This window comes from Cotesia glomerata, linkage group LG10, assembly GCF_020080835.1.
Source record: "Cotesia glomerata isolate CgM1 linkage group LG10, MPM_Cglom_v2.3, whole genome shotgun sequence".
Classification (NCBI taxonomy): Eukaryota; Metazoa; Arthropoda; class Insecta; order Hymenoptera; family Braconidae; genus Cotesia; species Cotesia glomerata.
The window spans coordinates 13,112,952-13,139,961 of record NC_058167.1 but is presented as its reverse complement, the minus strand read 5'-3'; the positions used below and the strand labels follow the sequence as shown (position 1 = coordinate 13,139,961).

Sequence of the window (27,010 nt, the reverse complement as noted above, 5' to 3'; positions counted from 1 at the left end):
TCTACAATAGATGTACTATTTTTATATACATATATAAATACATACATACATATTACATATATGTAGTAAATAAATGAGCAAAAGCGAGACGGGTGTATTATGAAGACTACACGTACTCCAAGTTAGTAAGAGCGCGTAGAGACAGTACATACTCTAGACTCTAGTGTAGCACTTAACTTATAGAGCTGTGCTATTATATATCTATATATTTATATATTTATATATATGTGATACACTAGCGTAGTTGTGTAGTAGTATAGCGAGGGCGAGCCGAACAGAGAAAAACAGAGAGGGAATTATCTCTTGCCGAGGAGAAAAGAGGAGTAGAGCTTCCTTCTGGGAGAGAGGTCCGGGAGGGTGTAAAGAGTATCTAACCTAGGATAGTGGTGTTTAGCGGTGGCTAGGCTAGGCAAACTCTCGATCGAGTAGTTGCCGCTTCGACGCTGCGGCTGTGTTCAGTGTTCCTTCTTCGCGCGTACCATTCATTGCACTCACATAGACTTAATTTAAAAAGTTATTTACTATCTTTTAGATTTATTATATATATTATATATTTTTTACATATATTTACTATATGATCATAGACAATAATAATATTAATTAATAGTAAAAAATTTTATGGGTATTTATATACTTGTAATTAATTTTTTATATGAAACTCTTTTACACACTCGATAAGTGTCGCGAATGGTTGTGAACCTGTCACTGCATAGATAACAAGTGGAGACATTTTATGAATATAATTATAATTGGTTTAAAATTGATTGTTAAGTGATAACAAGTGTCGCAAAGACATTCTTCGCTAGTGATTTAATGCCAGTTACGAGAATGTTTAATTAAAGAAATACAAAACTTTTTGCTTTACTTTGAGGAATTTTTGAATGATAATATTTTGTTATGGTTAATTAAAACTTCCTTGATTTGAATAATCGGTGACGTAAATTTTTACTCCCCGCGATCTTTATGCAATAAGTGTCGCAAGTTGAGTTAAGATTCGCGGTAAATCCATGGATGTTTGATATACATTTTTTATATTGTTGTATATTTAAATTATTGTGACTGTTTTAAGTCGCCACAATTTGGTAATTTGTGCATGAGTTACGAAATTACTTTACTGTTTTTTTAAATTATTGTTTTGATTTAATTATTATTTGAATATTAAATATTAAATAAAGATTTGTTTAATCGCAGGTGAGACAAATTCATGTGCTGACAGTGGAGTTTTGTTATGTATGTTGCATTAGTTGTCGGTTGATGGTGAACCTGAACGGTCGACGTGACAATAATTTTTGTTTTATTGTATTTTTGGTTGCTGTTTAAGTGATTACAATTGGAGGTTTTTTAGTAGGTAAGATTCGATTTTTATTTATTTTTTAGTTTTTAATTGTGTAGTGGAATTACCAGATTTTACTATTTTTTAGTTTGTTTTGTTTATTAGTTAATAATTTAAAAAATGACTTCAATTTTTTTAAATATTTGGTTTTGTTAAAATTTTCTATTTCAGCCAACACTTTTTTATTTTTGGATTTTATTTAAAGGATATATTAATTTTAGAAAATTATTTTTTAAAAATCATATCTTTAATAATTTAGAATTTTTTTTGTCAAAATTTATTAATTAAAAAACACTAAAAAAATTTTTTTTAAGTTCATTATAATTTTTTAAAAATAAATTGAGTGAATGCGATAAATATTAGAAAAATTAAAAATTTAAATATCTAATTTTTTAATTCGGTAAATTTTAATATTTAAATTAGAAAAATAAATTGTTAAAAATAAAATAAAGGAACCATTTTTTAATTGAAAAATAAAAAAATTACAAGTTCAAATTTTTTAAATATTTTTCATAATTAATTTCTAAAAAAAAACCAAATTGATATTAAATATTTACTAATTCAATTTAAAAATTTGTCCAATAAATTGCATAAAAAAAAATCACAGTTTTTTTATATATTTTTTTTATTAAAAAAAAATTGTCAGACATCTGGTAATTTCAGTACAATTTTTAAGTATTTGTATTTGTACTTTATTTTGTCAAAACTTTTAGTGAAAGTAGTTAAGTGCCAAGTGTGTAATTTGGTTTTGAATAGCGCGCCAAGGCTGCACAGATTTAGTTTTTGCCAATTAAAAACATATAGATTTAACATTCCGCTTCTGGCGTCAGACCTTGTCATTTATGTATTATTTTTATTGATATTATTAATGTAATATATATTTTTAAATAATATCCAATATGCGTTTGTTTTTTTTTTTCGAGTTAGAGCCGTGTAGTGAATGAATCATCATTTATATCTTGTGTAAAAAACTAGTCACGGCGGAATAGGGATATATTTATACGGATAGTTGGTGTATAGTTAATATATATATATATATATATATATATATATATATATATGTATGTATATATTTTCTATAAAATTATTTTAAGTCTAGGTCAACCTTCAAACGCAGCTTTTCACGTTGCCGCGAGTTTATTCTATTTCACACATATCAAATGTGTGATTTTACACCTCCTTTATCTGTCTTTTTAAATCTCGACTAAACAACGTTCGATTTAACCTTGCCAGAAAATTTGTCAGGTCTTTAAAAGTTAAATTCATGAGTGGATTATTTTTATTTATAATTTTTAAATGAAAATTTCATTCACTTTTTATTATATTTTGGCTTGTTGTCCAAATAACTACTCATATATTTTATTTGAGAAAATTATAATTATAAATTATGAAACTAATAGAAGATATTAATTTTATTTTATTAATTTAATATCAATCTTATAAAAAATTTTAAACATGAATGTTTTGATTTATTTTTATTTCAATGTCAAACAATGAAAAAAACAATTGAAAAAACAATTCTTTCATTGTTAAATTAATAAACTTCATTTGAGATTATCTTCAATATAATCCAGAAATTTTAACAACAAAAATGTTTAAATCATACAAAATTTTAAATTTCTCAAATAAATTTTTTTTTCGCTCCAAAAATTTGAAAAATTAATTTAATTCAAGACAAAAAAATTTTAAATCAAGAAAATAATTTCAAAAAATTTTAATTTTAAATTAAGTAATACTATTTCTTAGTTCAAAAATTTTTTTTCTCATTTAAACTCCTCAAAATAATTTTCCTAGTAAAAGTATTTTTTTTTCGAACCAAGTTAATTTTTTTCAGTGTAAAATTTTGATTTATTTTTGAATTTTTCAATAAAAATTTCTTGGGTACAAAAAGATAAACTAGAAAAAATCATAATTAAATTTTACATAAATTTGATGTATTTTCTATTAATTAATTTAAAGGAATTAATCTTCATAGACAAGTTGGCTATCAGTAATTTAATTGCAATTATAAACTGCGATAACTTTGAAGTAAATTAGTGCCCTAGATCGGAGTCAAATGTTTCGCTCCGAATCCGGAGAAAAAGTTTTAAGGACACGGAAAAAAATGTGTAAAACAAAAAAGGTATCCTTGAGTCCGGCCGAATGCGCAGTAAAAGTAATTGACCTTAAGCCTTCGCGCAACTAACGAGAGAAAGACTGACTCGATATAATACTATACGTAATATAACGAGTAGTAGAGTTCCAAAGCCGCCAGAGCTGAGGCGAAAAATAAGAGTAAAGCCAAATACAAAATACAAAAAAGAGACTTCAAGGCATGGGTTTAGTTTGTCCATGTGACCTATCCTCTGGACCAGTGGGTCTTCGAACCCGATTTGGGACAAGACCTTGACTCTCTCCATATCCAGCCCAACCTAGGCCTTCTGATTCTCATCTCACCGTCTAAAATTCTTTTAACCCAATCTGTATCTGTATCTGTATCTATATTATATGTAATCGTTGACCTTCACTGTAACCTCGAATAGGGACTAATGTAAGCTGGCAATCAATGACGCAACACGGGGCGATATATACATATATATACATACATATATACATATATACATATATACATACATATACATATGTGTACCTTGAAAAGCCCCCCAGAATAATATTAACTCGGGCCATAAATCAAGTGCATAAACCCTTCCTCTTGGTATAGTAATACTGTTTTACATTTCACTTGTATGTCGTCACTTTGTAATGTTAACGATACAGCACATCATAACTGATGCATAAGTGCAAAAAAAAAAAACGTATTATGTCAAAAATACTAATTCAGCTGTGGCTTTATCTCGTGACGGGTAAATATGTCTTAACTTTAAGTTATAACTCGGGTTAAATTTAACAATGATGAAAATAATATTAAAAACTCGGAAAATCCAAAAGCGCAATTGGTAATATAAATAGAAAAATTTTTGGGAAATCCAAATAGTTAATCTTGTAATTTTAATTTAATGTATACTTATACAAGGATTTGTTTATAGTTAAAAATATTTTTTAATATTTAACAAATCATTTATTAGAGACCACTTTTTAGTCCTCAATAAATATTTCTTAGTATTTAAAAAAATTTATTAATATTTAATTAATGAATATCAGATTTATTAAATACAAACGAATCATTTTAAATATTAAAAAATATTTGTTTAATATTAAAAAGTGGTCTCTAATAAATGATTTGTTAACTATTAACAAATATTGTTTGTTACAAATAAATCCTTCTATCAGTGTATGATATAAAAATCGAAAAATTACATTACAAATAGTAATAAGTGTCCCGTCGTATTCAAAATTAGAAAAATTACAGTTAAAAATAACATTTTTCTAAATTCAAACTTTGAATATTAATTTTCAGAGCTTTCAATGTAAATGTTACATTCTAGAATCTAATTCTTATAAAATCTGTAATAATTACAATCTGAAACTGTAATTTTTACACTTTTCATCACGAAGCGCTACGTTACATTATATAATGTAATTTTTCTATTTTCTTTTTTTCCGTGAAAAAAATTTTTTGTTGAAAATTTGGAATTAATGTTTTGTATTTATTTATTTAAATTTTCTATGCGTACTTATAAATTGTTAATGAAAATTAATAATTTAAATACTGGTAAGATTATGCTGGATTCGAACTCGCGACCTTAGACTTGCAAGGCCGTTACAATCCCACGATAAATCTATAGTTGGGAAATTTTATATTGATTTTTCAATTTTTAAGTTTTTGTTTTTATAAATTTATATTTTGAATTCGGTAAACAATTTTTTAAAAAATTTTAATTTAATTTTCCAAAGTATTTTATTAATTTTATTTTATCAATTCTTCACCAATATTTCCATGATTAAAAATTAGATTGACGTCTTGCTGGGTTATAATAAAAATTAAATAACAATTTGAACCGCAAAAAAATTACCTTCCCTTCAAAATTATTCACCTAAACTTTTTACCATAATTATCTCCGTTAAAATAAAAAGAATCGGTGACATAAAGTTTGTAAATTGTTGACTTTATAACACTGTTATTTATAGCATATTAGCACATTATAGCAATAATAGAAATGATTTAAGATGAGCGCAATTGTCATGTGTCATCTGCAATAATTTATTGAAAATTATTTACTTGCAGTAAAGAAAGCAAAAGCAAAATTCAATTCGAAAATTTTATATTTAACGTCATACTTTTTTTTTTAAACTAAAAAGTTTTCCATAAATTAATTAATTTTAATGATAAGTAACCGATTAAATAATTAACTGAACACTTGTGTTATTAGTTCCTCGCATATTTGATAAGTTAAAATCGATGTTATTGATGCCAAGTAATACACGTTCTTCATTAGTGGAATGTTTACATCAACTATCACTTTTTTTATCGCAAATAACTCATTTACTCGAAGCAATTGAATCATTCAAATACACTAAAAACTTATCGACAAATTAATTACAAATATAAATTTGTTTGAACATTTCAAAATTTTTCTATGAGAAAAATATTACCCAGAAAAAAAATATTGATAAAAATAAAAAATTAAATACTCGAATCTATTTGAGATAAGCTGGAGTGTGTCTCTATGAAGGCTGGTCAGCTTACTCGTGTATATTTATATATATAGACAGATAGATAGTCATATGTACATATGAGCGTATAATAACGTCACTTGCCGCGCAATTGCGGAAGGCTAGACGATCGGAAGGCCGTACCAATGTTAACATATCTCGTATATTTAAACACTAAAGTTAACTATTTATTTATTACAAGTAAATAAATATACAAGCGAGAAAATGTCCGGGTTTTTTTTGGACACAAAAATGTATATTTTTAAAAATTTTCGGTTTATTTTAAAATATTTTAAGACTTTAATAAAAACAAAATACAAATAAAAAATTAGAATTTTTTCGTGTTGAAAAATGGTCAAGAAAGTTTTTTTAAATTTTGCAGATTTTTTGGTAGAAAGTTTCTTATTTAAATTTTAATTAATTAAAAAGATTCTAAAATTTCATACAATACTTTAATATTGTAATTTATTTAATAAATAAATAAATAATGAATTCTATAAAAAGAATCAATTTATGAATCAAAGGTTTTCAATTTCCGCTTTAATAAAATTTTTTCTATTTAAAAAAATTCTAGTAAAATATAAATATTTTGAGGAAGTGGGGTTCGTTCTATTTTTAGCTGTGGAAAATCTAAAAATAAACTATCGTAATATTTTTTTTTCCATTTTATTCTCTTTAGGATTGATGACTAAAAAATAAAAAAAAATTGATTATTCCAACTAGTTCAATTAAAAAAAAGGTCAATTTTCTGTGAGTGACATTTAATTTACTTGAATTGATTTTTATATACTCCAAAAAAATTTTTTACTCTTATCAACTATGGAGATAATATTTACTATAAATACCAGCAAGTAATATCTAATAATTAAATTTTTTATGAATTGTATACTTAGCTATAAACTTTTTTCCGTGGTATAAAAGTGTATTTTCGTTTAGTGATAGTCAAGGTCTGGCCTCGAAAGATAAAGTGTCTAATGCAAGAGGCCAAAGTTTCTCACGAGATGGAATGAAATAGTAGACATATGTGGAAAAATATGAATGTCTATTAAAGATTCTTTTGTCTACTGTGGGGAGATAGGAGTACGTGGTACCAGGTTCGTAGATTGTACTAATGTTAATGTATACATGTATATGACAGTGTGTAGTTTAGATGCTGTGAAAATTCTTTATAAAACAATAATTATTAATTATCATTGAAACGCTCAACTTATTTCTTTCTCTTTCTTAATCGCGGCTCACAACTCGCGGCTAAAGTTTTGACCTTGTCTGATGGTGAGTTTCGAGTCATCGACGAAGATCTCTGTGTTTGCCGAGGTCTTACTAGCATCATTGCGCCTCCAAGGTACTGGCCGGTTGACCCTGACTGCCAACCATTACGTGTAATTCACTAATACTCAATACAAATACTCGATAATTTTATTACTTTTACTAGAAATTTTAATCGCACGCCTTTATTTCGGCCACAAAAAATTGCGACATTAATGAAAAAAATTAATTTGACTCCAAAAAACAATTCTTTAACCAAAAAAATCATTTTTAAAAATTATTTATCATCTTAAATAAAGTTTTTTCGTTTTCTTTTTAAGTTAAATAATTTTTTTATATTGATTCAAAATAATAGAATTATTTTTATACTTCAAAAATTTTTCTCTTGAGTCAAGATAATTTCTTTGTGAGTTTACGCAACATATTTCCGATATTTTTATAATTAATTAACTTCACAACTAATAATCAATTTTACTTTACAAAGTAATTTTCGCTCTAAAGTTTTTATTGACCTTTTTTTTATCACTAATAGACTTTTCTATCGTGTAAAAGTCGTGGAAAGAGTATTATATTGGAGTTAAGTCGATATATATTGATAAAAAATTTGCCAAAACTTTGAAGAAGCCGAAAAAACTAAAGCGCTAAAAATTAAGACTTCAAGCCTATTTCTTCACTTGAGTCTTTTTGGAGCATTTTTTTTATCTCTCATAATATATTATTTTTCTGACACTTAAGAGTCCCAGTAGGCCAGAAGAGTATCCCATAAGATTTAACTAGATATGTAAGAATATAAAATCTTACACTAAAAAAAACTACTTGATTCAAGAAAAATATTTTCTTGAAAATTTTATTTTTTCTTTGAGATATTAATGAATAAATTTAATAAATTCAATAATTTTATGAATTTGATGTAATATTTTACTTTTTTCAAACAAAATAACTTATATTTCACTAATTTTTTTTATTATCAAAATTAAGTTTCAAATGTATTGCAGAATAAATTTAGGCTAAAATTTATTTTTTCTTTCAAAAATAAAATATTTAAAATTCAAAAATTTTTTCTCAAATCAGGAATATAAAAAATTTTTTAAAGAAAAACAATAGTTTGTTTTAAAAAACTAAATTTTTGGCAAATAAATTACATTTTATCTCATTAAAATAATATAACCTTTTTCGAAAAAGTTAAATTTTTCAATCTAAAAAAAATGAGCTCAGTTTAAAGACAAAAAATTTTTTTTTAGTGTAGATAAATTTTAATTTTTATAAAATTATAATATTAAAAAAAATATTTGTCTAACAAAATTTTTCAATGACAAATTTTTTTTTTTTACAAATTATCATTATTATTACTATTTAAAAGTTAGCATATGATAAATGTTATACGAATATTATTCATTAGGAGATAATAATAATAATTGTTATGCCTTAACAGCTTGACGCGTGGTTGCGCATATAATTGCTTCCATAAAATTACACATACATGCTATTCACTATCCTCAATGTCAAATTTCGAGCATGAATAAATAAAAGAGGGAATAGTGGGTATAATGGAACGGCAATGAGTGAAATATTTGAGAGTAACATTGTTATAAGTTACAACAATAAAGGTGTTGGGTAAATAAAAGAGAGAAAAGTAAAGCGATACAATGTACAATTAACACGGTTGGAAATGTAGCTAACTAAATAAGTTACTTATGACTCTAGGAGTGCATTAACCTCTTAACGTTGGCACTAAGTATAGAGGCATGGGTGCGCAACTACACGGGTACCAAGATCTGAGAGTAGAGCTACACTAGAAGAGTAATAATATAAGTTTAGTTCAGCTGAGTTGAGTTAACTTGGTAACGAATAATCGTAGACGTATACGGCTAACTCTCTCGACAAATCGAAAGTGCTGAGGATAGAGACTTTAAGGAGGAGTTCTCTGTAACCCAGGAGGTCGAGGAGGTGGTCCGCTGGGTATAAAGAAAGAGAAAGAGATGATAACTTATATCCCGCGGTAAGGCTAGACTTTCTCTGATCAAGTAGGAGAGCGAAAGTGAGAGGCCCTCCTACTTGTAGAGTCTTTGCTTTTGCTGGATATATTTTTGCTAACATATATGTGTATATGTAGATACTTATGGCCCTGACAGACCAACGATATTCCTACACTAGAATCAGAAGCACCCTCGCCCCACTTACCCGCTGCTTTCACCAGAATAATTCACTCTTTAGTTCACCGGGTATAAATTTAATCGAAATTTTTTTAATTTATATTAAGCTCTTGATACGCTACAGGTGTTTTGGGATTACTATTTTATATTTACATATTTTACTACTCTGATAAAAAAATTAAATTAACTCAAGAGCCAAAATCTTGGACCAAGAATGCCATTTTGAAGAAAATAATTTTCTCGAGTTAAGAAATTATTCTTGGACTAAGAAAATTTTTTTGTTTAAAGAATTTATACGGTAAAAAAATTTTCGTCAAATTTGACACAAATATTTGTGTTACTGTTTTTATACAAACTAATGTTAATTTCACATTCTAGTGTGTTAAATCAACATATGAGAATGTGAAATTTTACACACTAGAGTGTAATATTCTACACAAAAATTTTTACACTTTACACAATGACAAAAAATTTTTTACTGTGTATTCTCTTGACTCAAGAAAATCATTTTCTTCAAAATGGTATTCTTGGTTCAAGATTTCGGCTCTTGAGTCAAGTTAATTTTTTTATCAGTGTAGTATTTTATATTAGTTGATTTGTCAAATTTTTGCAACAAATTTGAGTAAACATTTATTAACAATAAAAATATTTCAAATTTTTTAGAGTAATTTTTAAGTTGAATTACTGAGCGGATTATTGAAGATATGAAAAAATCATAACAATAGTTTTTTCAAAAAATTAAATTCTTTATAAAAAATTTTCATTTAAAATCTATAATATATTTAGAAATAAAAAATATTAGTTAGTAAGTTTGAAATCAAATTTTTGAGTAAAATATTAAAGATACGATTAAATATCATAAGAGATCGTTTTTTTAGGAAATTGAATTCTCTACAAAAAAGGTTCTAATAATTTTTTTTTTTATTTATAAAATTTTTCTTATCCTTTGTAAAATTAATACTTTTCAATAAAATAAAAAAAAACTTTAGGTTTTTATAAAGTTTATTGTATTCAAGAAAAAGTCAGTAATTTTTTCCATTAAAGACTTATTAAAAAGACTATTACGGAACATTTAAAAAAATGTAATTTAAATTACAACAGAAATGACGCAATGAGTAATTCGATCTGCCAATTTGTCCTTATAAAACTTAATATTATTTAAATAATGAAAAGTTTAAAAAATATATAAATATATAAACAAAACAAACACAGTGTGCAGTGTAGATTAATTGGGTAATAACAAAATAATTATGTGGGTCAATTAATTTTTACGATCATGACAACTTGCTCTCCCCGTAGCATCATCTGTGGCACGTGTCTCTCCAAGGTCTCTATCTTTCCGTTAGACGTCTTCACTATCATCTTTGGCACGTTCTCGTTAACTTCTTCCGATTTTACTGACGGGATACCTGCAATAAGTAACGAAAGAATATTTTACTTGAATAACTCTTCAATTTAATAATACAATATTTATTTTTATTTAATAATACTTTAATTATAATATTTTTTATTAATTTATGGGTCGAGAATTTATTGTTGTAATTGTAAAATAAATACTAAAAATTTTTTGTGTAATTAGGTGAACATTTTTTGGTGAACATATCGTAATACAAAATATATAAACGTATACTAGGAAAAAATAAACGGCAGTAGAGTGAAGTAGAAGCATATAATAGATAAAAGATAGAAGAGACACTTTAAAATTTCAGCAGTTCATTGACACAGAGAAAAACAAGCTGTGTATTCGAGGGGTTAAACTCCTATCCTATCCGGTGGTCTCGGTCGCGAAATATATATGTACATGTTATGTATACGTATATTGTATGGATATGTTTAATATGAGGAGAATAGGATGGAAGGAGCATAATCTAGAATGGAAGGGAAAAAATAATAAAAAAAGTTAAGTAGAGGCGAAAAGGAACCTTGAGAGGTTTCATGCCGTTTAGGGCCAAAAGACTGCACGATATACAATATACGCTAGTAATATAGAGGCTCCATATCAGACACGTGTACAACAATCGATCCATTCTCTACTTCACCGGATAGTCTTTGGCACGCCTCAAGGTCGTTGGCTTTTATCAACCCCAAATTTATATCGATGACCTCCCAACCTCCTTCCAGAGCTGGACGATAAGTCAGTGCGTTACTAGGACAACAAAAAGTATTTTCGTTGCGGGAAAATATTTTCGGTTCAATTTTGTTACCGAATATTTTGGTCAAAATTTTTTGGGCATCTTCTTTATTAAGAATTCAAATTTTGACGAAATGATAAGATATACACAGTAAAAAATTTTGTGTTAAATATTTAACACTTTTTTGTGTTGATTTAACAGAATAAATGTTAAATTTACATACAAAAGTGTTAAATATTTAACACTAAGTTTTTTGACGCAATTACGCAAAATTTTTTACTGTGCACATATCATACTCATGCTCATCACTGGTTAACTTTTTAATAATTCATATTTTTAAGTCAGGTTTTGACTTTTCTAATCGGAGTTATCAAGAAATAATAGAACCACTTATAGTTTGAGATTAAAATTAAGTAATATGGGTCATTATAATTTTAGTTAACATTAAAATTTGTATTATTATTTTTTTTTTTAACTAAAATATTTAGAGTGTCAGCCTATAAGTGCTCTTATTAAAAATAAATTATACAAAAAATAATAATAAATTTTCCTTATTCTTTCAATTATACAAACTAAAAAAAATGAATTTGATTCAAAATAAAAATTGTTAAACCAAAAATATCATTTTGGACAGCTTGATCTAAGTAAAAAAGTTCTTAATTTTGAATTAATAAATCTTTTTTTCTCCCCTCCGGGCGGAAAGCGTCAATTTTCCGCCCGCTGCGCTAAATGAAAATGCCGCTTTCCGCCTCCGTCGAGGAGAAAAATAGTATTCTCACCACGGGCAGGAAATGAGAAAGCCTCAGATCACATGTTTGTCGACCTCGGCTTCGCCTCGGTCAACAATTATATGTAATCTGAGACATTTTCCTGCCCTAGGTAAGAAATATACTATTTTGATATATTTTTTTTCCCTATAGGGAGGAATTGATAAAGACCTTTTTTTGTAGAAGATTAAATTTTCTGTAAAAGAGATCTCTTATGATTTTTTATATCTTTAATATTATTCTTAAAATTTTGATTCTAAAATTTGATAACTGGTATTATTGATTTTGAAATATTTTATAACTTCAGAATTCAAACTTGGGCTAAATAATAAGAGATAGGGTAAAAAACTGACAATTTTAAGATTTAAAAAAATTTTTCTTATTAAAAAAAAGTTTGCGCGCCTAATTGATAAAAAATTTGATTTATGAATAAAAAATACTTGAATATAAATATTTGAAATTAAAGTCTAAAAGTTATAAAAAATGCAGCAATAGTAAAAAAAATCAGGTATAAAAATTTTGCAGTTACTATGTTTTAAAATTGGGCAGCCGTTCTTTGTAGAGAATTAAATTTTCCTCAAAAGAAATTTTTTATTACTTTTTCGTATCTTCAATATCTTGCTTAGAATTAAACTTTCAAATTAAATATCTTATATATGAAATTTTTTTTCTGAAACTTTAATAAATAAAAGTAATGTCTCAAATATTTACACCGATAAGTAATTTGTAAGTAACCAAACTGTCCTTCAACGTTTAATTATTCTAATAAAAGGCGTCATTAGTCGAACCATTGCAAAAAATGACATCTTTAGTGTTACGTCAACCGACTAAAAAAGTGCGACCGGAAAATGGACGAGGGTGTGATATAATAATTCGATACACCTAAAAGGTCAAAGCTCGGAGTTTGGAGCAAAGACCGGCCTTGACTATACACGTATGTGTCTGTGTTTATTACGTTCGATCGCAGCCCACGTGCCCTCGGATTTCTTCTACCCTCTATCATTCTCGTGCTCCAATTCTTCTTTTTCACTCTTATTTGCCTTTTTGCTTCAATTTTTGTTTTATTCAACTTCTATGCTTTTTACCGGTTAATGTTTACGTAAGAAAAAAGTACGGAAATTATCATTATCTATCGCTAATTAAGTGATAATTTTAATTTTTTTTTATAATATATATTATATATTATTATAATAATAATTACAGCGTACTATCTCGCTTAGTTGACGATACCATCGCAATTACTATTAATTATTTTCATTTTCAATTATTAAAGTGTATACGTGAGTTTATTCATATTTATTTAAAGTTCAAAATTCAAGGTTGCACTTGAACAAATATTTAACGATACTTATTTTAATGATAAGAACTTTAGATAAATTGCAAACTCTAGAAAAATATTTTATTTTAATTTATTTCACTCCAGTTATTTTTTTTTTTTTTTTTATTTACTTTCTCATTCCTGCCAAAAAAAAATATTAAAACTTGGGATGAAAAATATTGACAGTAAAATATGTGTTTGCTATTTTTAAAATAGTTACACTAATATTTTTACACTTGAAGCAATGTATATATGAAAAGAAATTATTTAAAATTATTTTTCATTCATTTATTTCGCAAATTTTCTGTATTTAAATTTGATAATTATTTTTTAAATTATAAATAGATTTTTTTCAAAAATTTTTTAAGGCTCAATTTTTTAAAAATAAATTCTTCTGACAATAAATAAATTTTTGTTATAACATCGATCATTTTATATTTAAACTGATGAGATATTTAGAGAATTCCAATATTTTACTTGGATAAAAATAAATTCTAGATGAATAAATTATCGTGTTTTTCCGAGCAATCTTACAATTTTCCAAGTTTAGAAGTTTAAAAAGTTAACATGACAGAATTTAAATTTAATTAAAAATAGATTTAGAGTTTAAAAATAAGAGACACGTGACAGAAAAATTTTTTGCTGGAGTTTATAAGAACTAATTTGTTAAAAAAAGAATACTTATATTTTTTAGTTGATTTATTGTATTAATTCAGCAGATAAATGACGTGATATATATTAAAGGTAAAATATAAAAATAAAAGATATTTTTAGTTTTGAAATTTAGCTATTGAAAATCATTAAATTAATTTGGAGATATTTATTCAATGTTTTTGTAGTTAAAAATAATTACCTAAAATTGGTGCTTTTCTTTTGACCTTACGTGTCCAGGTTTCGTAACAATCTTCGAGAGCTAAGTTCCAATGTTTATCAAAAGCCGCGACATAAGCTTCGATGAATCCTCTGATACCCCTCGCGCTCCTTGTGTAGATCTAAAAATTAAAACAATAATTATTAATTATTAATTATTAATATAATATATAATAAATGATTAAAGTTATCATTAAACCTTCGTAATTTACTGTTTATTATCATGTGTTCATGAAGTTAATGTAAATATTTAATTAGCCGAGGACAATACTTATTTCTCAATCACATCCAAATGTTTCCGTATTAGGTAACAATTAAAAAATTCAATGTCATTAAATAAATAACAATTTAATAGTTTATTATTTTTAAAAATTATTTGTTATCTTTATAATAAATAATTGCTGATTATTATATTATTTTTAATATAATAATAATAATGACTAATAACTAATAACTAACATTAAGTGTTAACAATAATTGTTTGATAACCTTGAGACGTAAGCTTAATCGTTCTTTATTGTCACTGCGTTTACGCAAAAGAGAAAAACGTAATATGTAGTGATAGAGATAAAATTAAATGAAAAGGTGATACCCGGAAATAATGCGCAAAACAAGGTCCTGTTGATGTTTGCACTGATTTTACATACGATACGCGTCGGGAATAATTATTCAAACATGTATTTATTTCAATTAGTTTTTTATTATATTTTATTTGTTATCTAGATTTGTTTTTTTAATTGCTGATGATTTCATTTTTTTTTCTTATTAATCAGTATTCATTTTCAAAAATTTTAAATCAACACGGTTATAATAACAATAATAATTTTTTTTTGTTTAGCAATTTGCTATTTTTTTTCAATATTTTAAAAAATATATACATGTGTACTCACATATTCTTATTTACACACTAATAAAAAATTTAACTTGGCTCAAGAGCAAGAATCTTGAACCAAGAACACCGTTTTGAAGAAAATAAATTTCTTGAAGAAAGAAGAAAAATTCTTAAACCAAGAAAATTTTCTCGACTCAAGAACTTTTCCTCTTGGCTAAAAAAATTCATTTTCTTCAAAATGATGGTCTTGGTTCAAGATTCTTGCTCTTGAGTCAAGTTAAATTTTTTATCAATCCATAATTAGTTTGATTTTTATAATTAGATAGTTTGCCCGATAATCTAAACCTAAAATATAATATTGCTCTTAATGTAATTCTTTACTAGTTTTTTTAAATATATTAATTCTGGCTTTAGTTTTGCAATAATCAGGTAATTTGGTTGTATAAATTGTGTCCTAAATATGTGATAAATTTTTCAGCAGTATGGGTTCTTGTATTGTCTATTTGTAATTGATTTTTGGTCTTGTATTACAAGACTATTTATCTTTAATTAATGTAATATGATTTGATAAAGAGTTTGGTGTTAATCCACACAGAAAAAAAAATTTACTTGAATCCAGTAAATAATTTTGAAGAATTTCATCTTCTTGATTTGAGTAGAAAAATTCTTAAACTAAGAAATTTTTCTTCGTTTAAGTAAATTTCAATTAATTCGAGAATTTTTCGTCTTGATTCAAGACAATGAAACTCTTCAAAATTATTTTCTTGGTTCAAGAATTATTCTTTTGATTCAAGTTAATTTTTTTTCAGTACAATAATCATTTTTTGGATTAAAACCCAACTATTAAAATTTTTTTTTGTTCTACTGAAAGCTATTCGAGAGTATCCAGCATTAATTGAATACTTGTGTATCTATTTACTATTTGTCTCTCGTTATTCAATCTTTGATCATGTCGTACTATAAATACAAATTTTTTAATGTTTATTTTGAGCTGAATTTTTTTTAACTAAATAGCTAAAGTTTTAAGGGTTCAATAATAATAACTAAAATTGAATTTCTTATAAATTGATTACTACTACTATTATTATTTTTTTAATTATTATTATTAGAAAAAATATTATTTATTTTCATTAACGTTTAATAGAATATGACCTCGTAGTGACTGCAAGCAGCAGGCAAGCAGGCATCAGTATGAACGAGATGGCCTTGAAGGCCTACAAGGCCATATAAGCGATGTAATGTCATGATGATTAGTCGTCCGGACATGCAATATGTGGGCTATAGGGGCCGAAAAATTTATCGTATCGGGGATACATAATATAGCAAATAGCAAATGATACTACAAATCGTTATTTGTTATTACATCTCATCTTCCATCAATTTGTTTTTTAAAATACAAAATATACTTAGCTCATTTTTATCCACACAAACTATATATCTTTACAATCTCAATTTTTACGACTATGACAACGATCACGATGATGATGATCATCATCGTCATCATCATCAGTAATAATTTTATTCCGTCTTATACGAATATAAGATGAGCAAACTGATGTAATACATTTTGAACTTGAAATGTGACCTTAACAGTGGGTGATAAATTTTGCAACTCGATTCACCGGAAAAAATATAATAAAGTATCAAAGCATCGGAGGTAGCTCTAAGATATATATATTATAATACTACACTCTTCGGATTCTCATTCTAGCTTAGGGTGAGTAGAGACTGTCGTCATGGCTACGAATGTTGACCCTAGAGTAATCGCTTTCCGCGGAAAAAGGCTTATGTTTTAAAAAGTTATGTCACGTAAATTTTTGCGCAAAAGCTTGTATTATTATTAATACTTATTCCACCGATAAAATGGTCACTTTTATATTATTGCGACAATAAAAAGCTGCCAATACAAACACATGCACATAATATACTAATATTTTTATTTGCCGAAGCTTTAAATAGAACAAAGGAGATTATTTAATGTATAGATAATTTGTCGGCGCTTTGAAACAAGTCGCACGTTATATTGTTATTTTTTTGTTAAATACCATGTTTATGTTATGTAGTGTTATATGTTACTTGCCTTTACTCGTGACTTTGTCTCCATACACGTGTAAATAAGTTGTAGAGGCCCAATCGTATTTGCCATACGTGATAAAACGTTTCTGCCACTCTTGAAAGCATCGTATTCCTTTTCTTCTTTCTTCTCTTTCACTTTTTTTCCTGTAAGGCAATTTAATTTAATTTATTTCTAGTTATAAATCAATTTAAAAAATCCTAGTTATAAATCAATTAAAAAAATAAGAAGCGATCTTAAAAATTTTTCAAACTTTTTTATAACACTATTTTTTTTTTTTTTTTTTCAATATTATTTTATCAAAGCTTCTGAGAGAATTTTTAATGTAAAAAAAATTATTTTTAGTATACTAATAGAAGGATTTCTTAGCATTTAAGAAGATTTCTTTGTATTAAAGAAATTATTTCTTAAACATCATTTCTTAGCATTTAAAAAATATTTCTTAGTATTTAAGAAATATTTTTTAGCATTTATATTTCTTAAATACTAAGAAATGATGTTTAAGAAATGATTTCTTAAATACAAAGAAATCTTTTTAAATACTAAGAAATCCTTCTATCAGTGTAACTAACTAAATAATTATTTAATATTAATGTGCAATTTTTATCAAAATGGGATTTAAATTATCAACAAAAATTTTTTATTCAAAATTGATAAATTTCAAGTCAAAATTTAGACTTTAATAGACAAATTTGTTTTTATTATTCAAAATCATGAATTTTGTGTGGCTCAAAATTAAACGGATGGTAATTTTATGACAATTTAATTTATTTTTTGTAAGCTCTAATTTTAATTCATTAAAAAAAAAAAAACAATTTATAAAAAAAACTGCACTTTAATTATTTTTATTGAAACTTTCAAATTTAAAATAACAAAAAAAAAATTGAATAAAAATTTTTTTTAATATTAAAAATTTTACAAAAAGGTTGATTTAATTTTTCCCATTTAAAGTGAAAGAAAAATTAAAATACCGGTTTTTTTGCTTAAAAAAAATATATATATAAATAATTTTCATTAAAAATTTAAAATCAACACCGGATAGAATATCAATAAAATAAAAATAAATTAAAATCTAAAAATGAAAACCAATAAAATAAACACTTATTCATCCAGAAAATAAAAATTAAAATTATAAAAAGACTATTTATCGATAATTTTTCAGCCGGTCAGTTAACAGAGAGTAAAAGTACTTATTAATTATAATTAAAATCAAAACAGTTATTTTATATTGGCCATAAAAATGAAATAATTTTATTGTCGATGGTTAAAAAATAATTATCTGTACGATCAGCATCAGGCGCGAGCGGTCGAGAGATATAATAAAAATGCTGTAAAGAAATACAAGCCCCTCGGGAGCAAATCAAGTACAAGTACATGTACATACACCTAACCGTAGAGTCTAGAGTGTGTAGTACATACTAGTATAGTGTTATACAGTGTCAATTGGCTTTCTCCGATAACTTTCATCCTGCTAATATAAAGCCAGTACAGCAGACAAGTAGTACAGAGGCTGGTTGTACTGACGGAGAGGAGCGCACACGACTAGACAAAGTTCGATAAAGATAACATAAACAGCTGCATTACTATTACTTGTACAGGATTTTCTCCCTCTAGTAATAAACCGTGGTTTAGTTATTTTTCGCCTTTCTTTCTTTCTGGCATTCGACAATCCACTAACTCTCCGGGGGGGGGGGGGGCGCTCAATAGAACAAGTAAGAAGTAGGTACACTTTTATATGATACGCCTGTATTTCTTTCTACTGGAAAGAGTGAAGAGCAAAGAGAGACAAGGTAACAAACTTTCACTATCGCCTGATCCAAATGGCGAAGACGAGAGCAAGAGTTTTACGTACTACGTACCGTGTGTCTACGTGACATGAGAGCAGTAGCTGAGGAAGAACTTCATTGCAATCTAGTCTCGTCATTATCGAAACATTTAATGATATACATTTAACCGACTTACTTATTATAGTACACGTCTATATATAAATATATATATAGACATAATATACAAGAATGTTCTTCGCTGTTACTATTAGCAGCAAAATTTACAAACAAAACAGTTTTTTTTTTTTTTTATTCATTTGCATAGCGAACGGAGCGAGCTTCTGCATTAATCAAAGTTTCACTTTTTGTGGATCAGTTTAACTTGAAAATTAAAATAATGTGTATAGGCATTTCTTAAATACAATTTTTTATGCTTAAACAAAAAAAAAAGAATTGTTTTAAGAGAAAAATTATTGAACCAAGAAAATTTTGAGGATGAATTTCGTCGTTTTGAATGGAGAAAAAAAATCATTGAATCAAGTAATTAAAGAACTTTTTTGCTTGATTAAGACGATAAAACTCTTTAGAATTAATTATGAATGTTTTACTTAATCTGTGTAAAAGAGAAAAAATGGTAATTTCACTTTTGATTTATCGCTATTTTACTTTTTAGTTATCGAAAAGTCAAGAAATTTTATAAAAACTGAGTGCCTTAAACGAAAAATTGGAAAATCACAGTTTGAAAATATAAAAATTACAGTTTTTACAAACTCTGTAAAAAGTAGATTCAAAAAGTATAAAAGTCAATATTTGGGATTTTATTTAATAGAAATGTTGTTTTAAATTATAATTTTTTCTTCGGAGCTTTTATTATTATTATTATAGTTATTACATAAACTGTAATTCTTCAATTGCTATTTTTTCCGTGATATGAAATTTGCGTTAGCTGAAACTTTATTAAAAATTAACTCGAAATCTGTTTATAAACGAGTAATTTGTAGAAAAGATAATTAAAAATATGTAATAATGAAATTTTATGGATAATTCGTAGGATAATGTCTCAAAATTAATTTTATTTTCATCAATTATGTTACTTTTTTTTTTTTAATTGATCCATGACAATTCTAGGAGACTACTTTTAAATTTTAGAGATCAATAATTGTTAAAAATATAATTAATTCATAAATTCATATCAAGTTTCACTTTGGTACTTGACTTCTGTGGATGTCAAAATTTTGGCTAGGGTAATATTCATCAAAGTATTTTTTTTTTACTTCAATTAATTTTCAACATAAATTTTATGACTTAAAACTTAGTTAACAAATTTAATTTTTTAAATAAAAAATAATTTTTTTCAACTTAAATTCTTTTAGCCTCTAATAATTAATTTTTAATAAAAATTTAAATCACTTTAGTTTAGAATTTTAACCAATTTAAAAAAAAATTCACATACTAAAAAAAAATATGAAGCAATTATAAATAATTACTAAAATACACCATCTGCCAAAATAAAATTTTTTTTTGTCAATATTTATATTCATAAAGTCTTATATTAGCGCAATAACGCTTGTGTAAATCCAAAGGGCCATATTGTCGCGAAAGTAACAGTACCTACGGCTAGCTCACTTCAACTCCAGTCAGTACAGCAACACAAGTACAGAGTACCGAGTAGTGAGCAAAGTCAGTAAAGGTATAATGTATATTGTGTATGTATATAGTACATAGTATATAGATATATGTGGGCTGGTGCGGTCGCTTGGTTGCTTGCTCGTGCGCTCGCTTGCCTCTTGGGTGCGCTGCCCGGCAGGACGTTGAACCCAGCGCGACTCAACTTGGGGATCATCTGCTGGTAGGAGATAAATTCGAGGGATTCATTCGATCTAATCGCTATTCACCTGACTACTACTTCCCCCCCGACGCAAACTCCGACTTACTTATTTATTTAAGTCTTTAAGTCTTAAACTTTATTGATATCAATGATGCATTATTTACCGAGAGATTTATTATGAATTTATCGCGAGATTTATCCATCATGGGTCATACTTTTTATTTCAATCGATCGCTCATTTCGAATTTGCAATTCAAATTGAAGAAGAAAATTTTGTTTTTAATGAAAATTTTTTTACATTTTTATCGCTGAGCGTGTGTGTTTACGTGTGCAAACCTAACGGTTTATTTTATACAGCACAAATGTTGGCGAGGCCGCGTTATCGCATCTAGAGGAGCTGCGGGATGGGAAGTATGAGAAAAACAAAGAGTAATGGTAGAAAAATAATACTTAAGAATTTTTGGAGGAAATTTAAGATTTTTTTCAGATTATATGAGATTGTGTAAACTTTTGATAAGAAACTTTTTGTTGTAGAAAATTTTTTACAAAAAATACTTCGGGCAAATTTTTTTTATCAAATATTTTACTCAGAATTTTAATTACTAATATTTTTGCTTAAATGATAAGAGATAAGAGAAAATTGATAATTTTTTTGTATTTTTGATATTTTTATCAAAATTTTAGTTCTAAACTTTGATAACTATATTGAATTTATATTCTGAATAAATGATAAGAGATATTGAAAAATTGATAAAGATATTTTTTATAGAGAGTTAAATTTTCTAGAAAAAAAAATTCTGAGTGATTTTTTCATACCTTCAATAGTTTGCTCAAAATTTTGATTCTAAAATTTGATAACTAATATTTTTGATTTCTTCTAAATCTTTTAAAATTTTAGAATTGAAATTCTGACTAAATTATAAGAGATATTGAAAAATTGATAAAAATATTTTTTGTAGAGAGTTAAATTGTCTAGAAAAAAAATTCTGAGTGATTTTTTCATATACCTTCAATAGTTTGCTCAAAATTTTTATTCTTAAATTTGATAACTAATATTTTTGATACCTTCTAAATTTTTTAGAATTTTAGAATTGAAATTTTGACTAAGTGATAAGAAATATGATTGTTAAGGATTTTTTTTTTTTTGTAGAGAATTAAATTTCCTACAAGAAAAGTCTAAAAATATTCTCTAAAAAATTTATAACTATCCGAAAAAATTAATTAGTTCCGAGATAAAATAAAAAAAAATAACAATTATGATTAAAATAGTAATATTAATAATAATAATCACAATGCAAATAGTAATTTTGAGTATGTAGTATATATTATTAGGATAGGTCAGTGACTAACGTGAGTACAGCACACTAAGACCCATTGAATTGGATCACTTAGTGTACATATACACATACGGGATAAGTATTCGCGGTGGTATATTCTGCCGAGCGCTACTGTACCGGAAACCTCGGCTCCATGTGTAGTGTAGCTAAAATAAAATGAACGTAAATTAAATTATGCAACAGCTCTTAAAACGCATTACTTAGTTATTTTATTTAGGGAGCAAATTTTGTTATTTAGCGCAAGCCAGAAAAATTTTAGTCGCTTGTAATTTTTAATTATAGACAAATAATGGATATTATTCATGTAGTTTTCCGGTTGGTAGGTAATTTTATTTTAAACTTTAAGATTTAAGAAATAGGACCAAAAGCGAAAACTAAATGGCGAGTGTGGAGAGTACTACTGAGTTAAGTAGAGAGATGCGAGCCGAACTGAGGTCGACGGCCGACGCAACAAGTGCTGCACTCGGTACATATACCGGCTACGTGCACCCCACGTCCCTACCCCACCCTGCTGTTATTCTCATTGCGAATCTACAAGCACCCGACCCTTTATTTTTGTCGGTCAGGCCTCTTGTTCTGGAAGTTTTGTGTAAGGGAAAAATTACTGGTTTGGGGATCCGGTGCATGGGAAACTTTTAGTTTGGTTCATTATAAATTTTGTGCAATATTTAATAAAAAAAATTTAAAGTTGTTAGAAATTAAAAAAAAAAATTTCTTTTAAATATCAACAAACTTCATAATTTATAATTTTAAAATCAATATTTTGAGTAAAATACGACAAAATTATAAGAGTTTTTTTTTTGTAGAAAATTAAACTTTAAAAAAAGTCCTTGCCCATTTCGTCGTACCTCTTATCATTCCACCAGAATTTAAATTCTAAAGATGTAAAACAATTAAAAATAAAAAATATTAGTTTTCCAAAAACAGAATCAAAATTCTGGTCAAAATATTGAAAATACAAAAAAAATATATAACATTTTTTGTACACTGATAGAAGGATTTATTTGTATAAAAAAATATTTGTTAATAGTTAACAAATCATTTATAAGAGATGACAATAAAGTTAGCCGATATCTAAAAATTTTTAGAACTTTTTTTTATTAAAAAAATTATTTAAAAAAAATTAATTGAAAAAATTGAGAATGCTTTAAAAATTATACGTGCAATTTTGTAAAAATGTTTTTTTTTTATTCTAATTTAATAGATAAAAATAATCTAAAATTGTTAAACATCGGCTAATTTTAATGTCATTTATTAGAGACCATTTTTTAGTATTAAACAAATGTTTCTTAGTATTTAAAATTTGTTTGTATTTAATAAATCTGATATTTATTTATTAAATATTAATAAATCTTTTTAAATACTAAGAAATATTTGTTAAGGACTGAAAAGTGGTCTAATAAATGATTTGTTAAATATTAACAAGTATTTTTAACTATAAAAAAATCTTTCTAGTGTAGAAAACTTAATTTTCTAAAAAAAAATCATTAATTTTATCAAAACTTGAATATTTTAGTCGAAATTAGAGTAAAAAGTAAAAATAATATTCTAAAAAATTGTAATTTTACCAATTACGTGTTCAATGCTCGGAACAGTCTACTGGGATTACATCTTGTCTGCGTGAACTACGTACCAGAGGTAAAAAAGAAGCAGCAAAGAAGAAAAAGGAGAAAGATAATTCAATAACTACACTCTAATGAATATAAAAATAATAAAACAACAAGAGAAAGAGTGATGAAGATAAATGTACACACATGTGCGTGACTTTCACACATGTACTTTTACACTGACGGATGCATCACGTAAATATAAAACTACACTGGGTCAGGGATCCATGATTTATCGAGCGGCTCGTGCAATTGGCCGCCGGCCAATAGATAAATCATTATTCGGGGTCATTTAAGGAACTATATCATCAAACATTTAACCGGAATCGTTAAATAATTCGCCGATAACAGTTAACAGTATTTTATTTACTATTGCTAGACTTTTAGAGTCACGCGGTTTTGATTTTATTTCAATTAAATAAAATTTGAATTTTCTGTAGGTCAGGACTTTAATTCCGCGCGAGTATTGTATGTGGATGTGGTAGTACGTGACTTTTTATCAGTTATTATATTTATACAGTTTTGTTATTTGTACGGTTAGATATATACTATATATTATGATTATATTATGACCTTGGTGGTTGCTCGTTAGATAGTAACTTGAGCCAGCTAATATCTGGATGAGAGTCAATATCGAGTTTTGTCCGTGTAAGAGGCCGTGAAACCTGGTGGAGAGAGCGAGGTACAAGGGGGTGCTAAGATCGAGATAGCGGTACTCGTGAGTCATTCATTCCCGATTTAAAAGATTCATTGCCACACATATTAATTAAATTAGCAACTTTTATTCCATTACAAGTATTCCATTAATCTTTTGCTTATATACATATTTTATTTTGTTATCAACCAAAACTCGCTTAAACTTTCTTCCGATTTTACTTTTATGATCCGAGAAGTGGAATTAATTTTTTAAATTTGGGTTGCCGGCAATTGCATGCTCTGAGATTCGGAATTAAGTAAATATTCGAAAGTATGAAATCTTACTGAGTTTTTGGATGAAATTATGCCAGACGCATCTGATCATTTTTAGAATTTTTTTTAAATTTCACTTCAAAAAATTGTAGACATGAATTAAAAAATAATTTTCAGATGTTTGCTAATTTTAATATCAGAAAAATTAAATAAAATTTCGGATTAATAATAATTCATAAATGTTTTACTTTTTAGGTAATCATTTTGAATTATTTTAAATTAGTAATTTTTATGATTTTTTAATTTTATTTAATAAATAATTTAATATTAAAAATTCATTAAAAAACATTTTAATTTATAGATTTTTTTTTAATTTTTACGTAGAATTTTTTTTTAATTTAATTTTTATGTTAGAATTTTTTAGAATATACTTAAAATTTTAAAAATTGAATTAAAAAAAATCAAAAGCATTATGTTATTGAAAATAACTTCTTATCAATCAATTATTTAATACAAAAGTCTATATAAATTCAAACTTATAAAGTTCAATACTTCAGATAATAATAAACATAATTACGAAACTTTGTTATTTACATAATAGAATATGTAAACATTAGAATAATAAATTCATCCAAAAGTTACTTATTTATTTAATTACGTTTGATTTTTTTTATGCATTCCAAATAAAAATTTTATTTATGAAATTTTCTGGATTTTAAAAGTGTTTATAAAATTTTCAACATTTATATTCTCAGTTAAAAAATTTTTTTTTAAGAAAAATAAATTTCATATTTTAAAATATTTCGGTTAGTTCAGAATTTAATTTAATAAATTTTAAGAATTTTTGTATCAAATTATGGCAAAAAAATCATTAAAAAAAAAATTGACATGTAGAATCTAAAAAAAATAAAAAATGCAATTTTTAAAAATAATTTTTCGGAAAAAAATTGTTAAAAAAAATGATTAAGTGACTGCTAATTTCATCAGAATCTCGCTTGACCATTGGACGGCAAGCTTCGAACTTAAACCGAACGGCGACTGAGTCGCCACCTGTTGAGAAAAAAGCAGACCTGGCACTCTAACCTCCGTCTGTCTCGTAACGTAAACTCACATGTGTTGTAAACACGTTTTAATTTGTTGTCCTCTTAAATTAACAAACAATTCCATTAAAATAATGAATAGCTCAAAAAACTCACCCGCAGTTGAAGCTCTGTTTCCTTTTTTCCTACCCTGGCCTATCCAAGTCGGCTGAAAATGAAAATGAGTAATAAAATAAATGGAAAAAATTAACTAGATTGAAAAACGTAAATACTTACAGCAATACCCTTCAAAACAGATTCAAATTTAGTAATATTATCAAAAATAGGAGCATTTTTTACAGGTACTTTGGTTTTGTCCGAGTACAAAGCTTTAAGGGGGTCGAATAATTCAGATGTAGGATCCAGAGATTCGTCGGGCGAGTCGTCGGCGTTCTCCATCTTAAAAACTGCCGCAAACCTGTTAGATGAATAACAGATATTATATTTTATGAATTAAAATATGAGAAGAAATGATGGATGAATCTTGAATTAAATGTAATTTTTATTTTAGGTACTTTCGTTTATTTGAAATAGCATTTCACAAAATAAAAGATAAAATTTATTATTAAATTCCGAGTACCTGCATTAATAGCAGTGATAGTAATAAAACTTCACAGTTAACTACACAAACACAAACGAGAAAGGATATTCACCTTTGAGAAGTAGAAACTTTCTTTCTTGGTTGGCTATTACATAAATACAACAGCAACAACATCAACTACTACCACAACTACGATTCAGTTTAAAAACTAGCAAATAAAATTTATAGAAGTTCTGTTTACTGGGCATAAATGCACCAAGCATCGACTAGATAGCAAGAGAGTAAAATTACGCGCGCAGGAAGTGAAACAACCTACTGAAAGAAAGTTTTCTTTTAGTTTTCACTTTCATGGAAATGTCGGGTTTACTTATATATACTTATACTTAGCTTATGCTTGCACATTTACCCGTTATTGTTGTCTATTATGTATAATCACTCAATCTTTAACTAACTATTGGCTCTGACTACTTACACTTTACTGGCATCGCTTCAACTACGAGGCTTGCAATTTGTAATTTACTATTTACAATTTACCATTTTTTACTCTGATAATTCTAAGTTCATGTAATGAAATAGCTTCACCGAATAACGTGTAACGAATAGTT

The 27,010-nt window shown here is 26.5% G+C and overlaps 2 protein-coding genes across 8 annotated transcripts in view; one reads left to right on the top strand and one right to left on the bottom strand.

Annotated features, from left to right (window-relative positions):
• The window catches only part of LOC123273146 (ecdysone-induced protein 74EF), a 114,092-nt gene that overhangs the window by 13,976 nt on the left and 73,106 nt on the right, over nucleotides 1–27,010 (top strand). For 2 of the 4 annotated variants that reach the window (XM_044740395.1, XM_044740392.1), the window contains exon 5: nucleotides 1,192–1,348. The exons of 1 other annotated variant lie outside the window; for it this stretch is intronic. The gene's annotated coding sequence lies outside the window, so the exon portion shown is untranslated. Of the gene's footprint in view, nucleotides 1–607; nucleotides 1,083–1,191; nucleotides 1,349–27,010 lie in introns of those variants that run through there. One more of the 4 variants, XM_044740393.1, reaches the window with a different exon arrangement.
• On the bottom strand, nucleotides 10,445–26,990 carry LOC123273151 (U7 snRNA-associated Sm-like protein LSm11). 4 transcript variants are annotated; one of them, XM_044740404.1, is made up of 6 exons: nucleotides 26,518–26,732; nucleotides 26,102–26,282; nucleotides 25,982–26,033; nucleotides 17,345–17,484; nucleotides 14,416–14,554; nucleotides 10,445–10,754 (listed from the first exon to the last, which is right to left on the bottom strand). In XM_044740404.1, exons 1-6 carry the CDS (start codon nucleotides 26,577–26,579, stop codon nucleotides 10,603–10,605), a joined length of 726 nt encoding a protein of 241 aa, XP_044596339.1. In that variant the 5' UTR covers nucleotides 26,580–26,732; the 3' UTR covers nucleotides 10,445–10,602. The 4 variants fall into 4 exon arrangements, with proteins under 4 accessions (XP_044596339.1, XP_044596342.1, XP_044596340.1 ...); XM_044740407.1 differs by lacking the exon at nucleotides 26,518–26,732 and adding an exon at nucleotides 26,812–26,990 and having other exon boundaries at nucleotides 10,446–10,754; XM_044740405.1 differs by having other exon boundaries at nucleotides 10,446–10,754; nucleotides 26,445–26,535.

Excerpts from the sequence above, each read along its gene's own strand:
- LOC123273151 (XM_044740404.1), bottom strand. The coding sequence starts at position 26,579 with ATGTTGTTGCTGTTGTATTTATGTAATAGCCAACCAAGAAAGAAAGTT. Across the intron at positions 17,485-25,981 it reads AAACAGAGCTTCAACTGCGG|GAAAAAAAGTGAAAGAGAAG; the intron begins GTGAGTTTTTTG and ends ATTGCCTTACAG. Across the intron at positions 14,555-17,344 it reads AGACAAAGTCACGAGTAAAG|ATCTACACAAGGAGCGCGAG; the intron begins GCAAGTAACATA and ends TTTAATTTTTAG.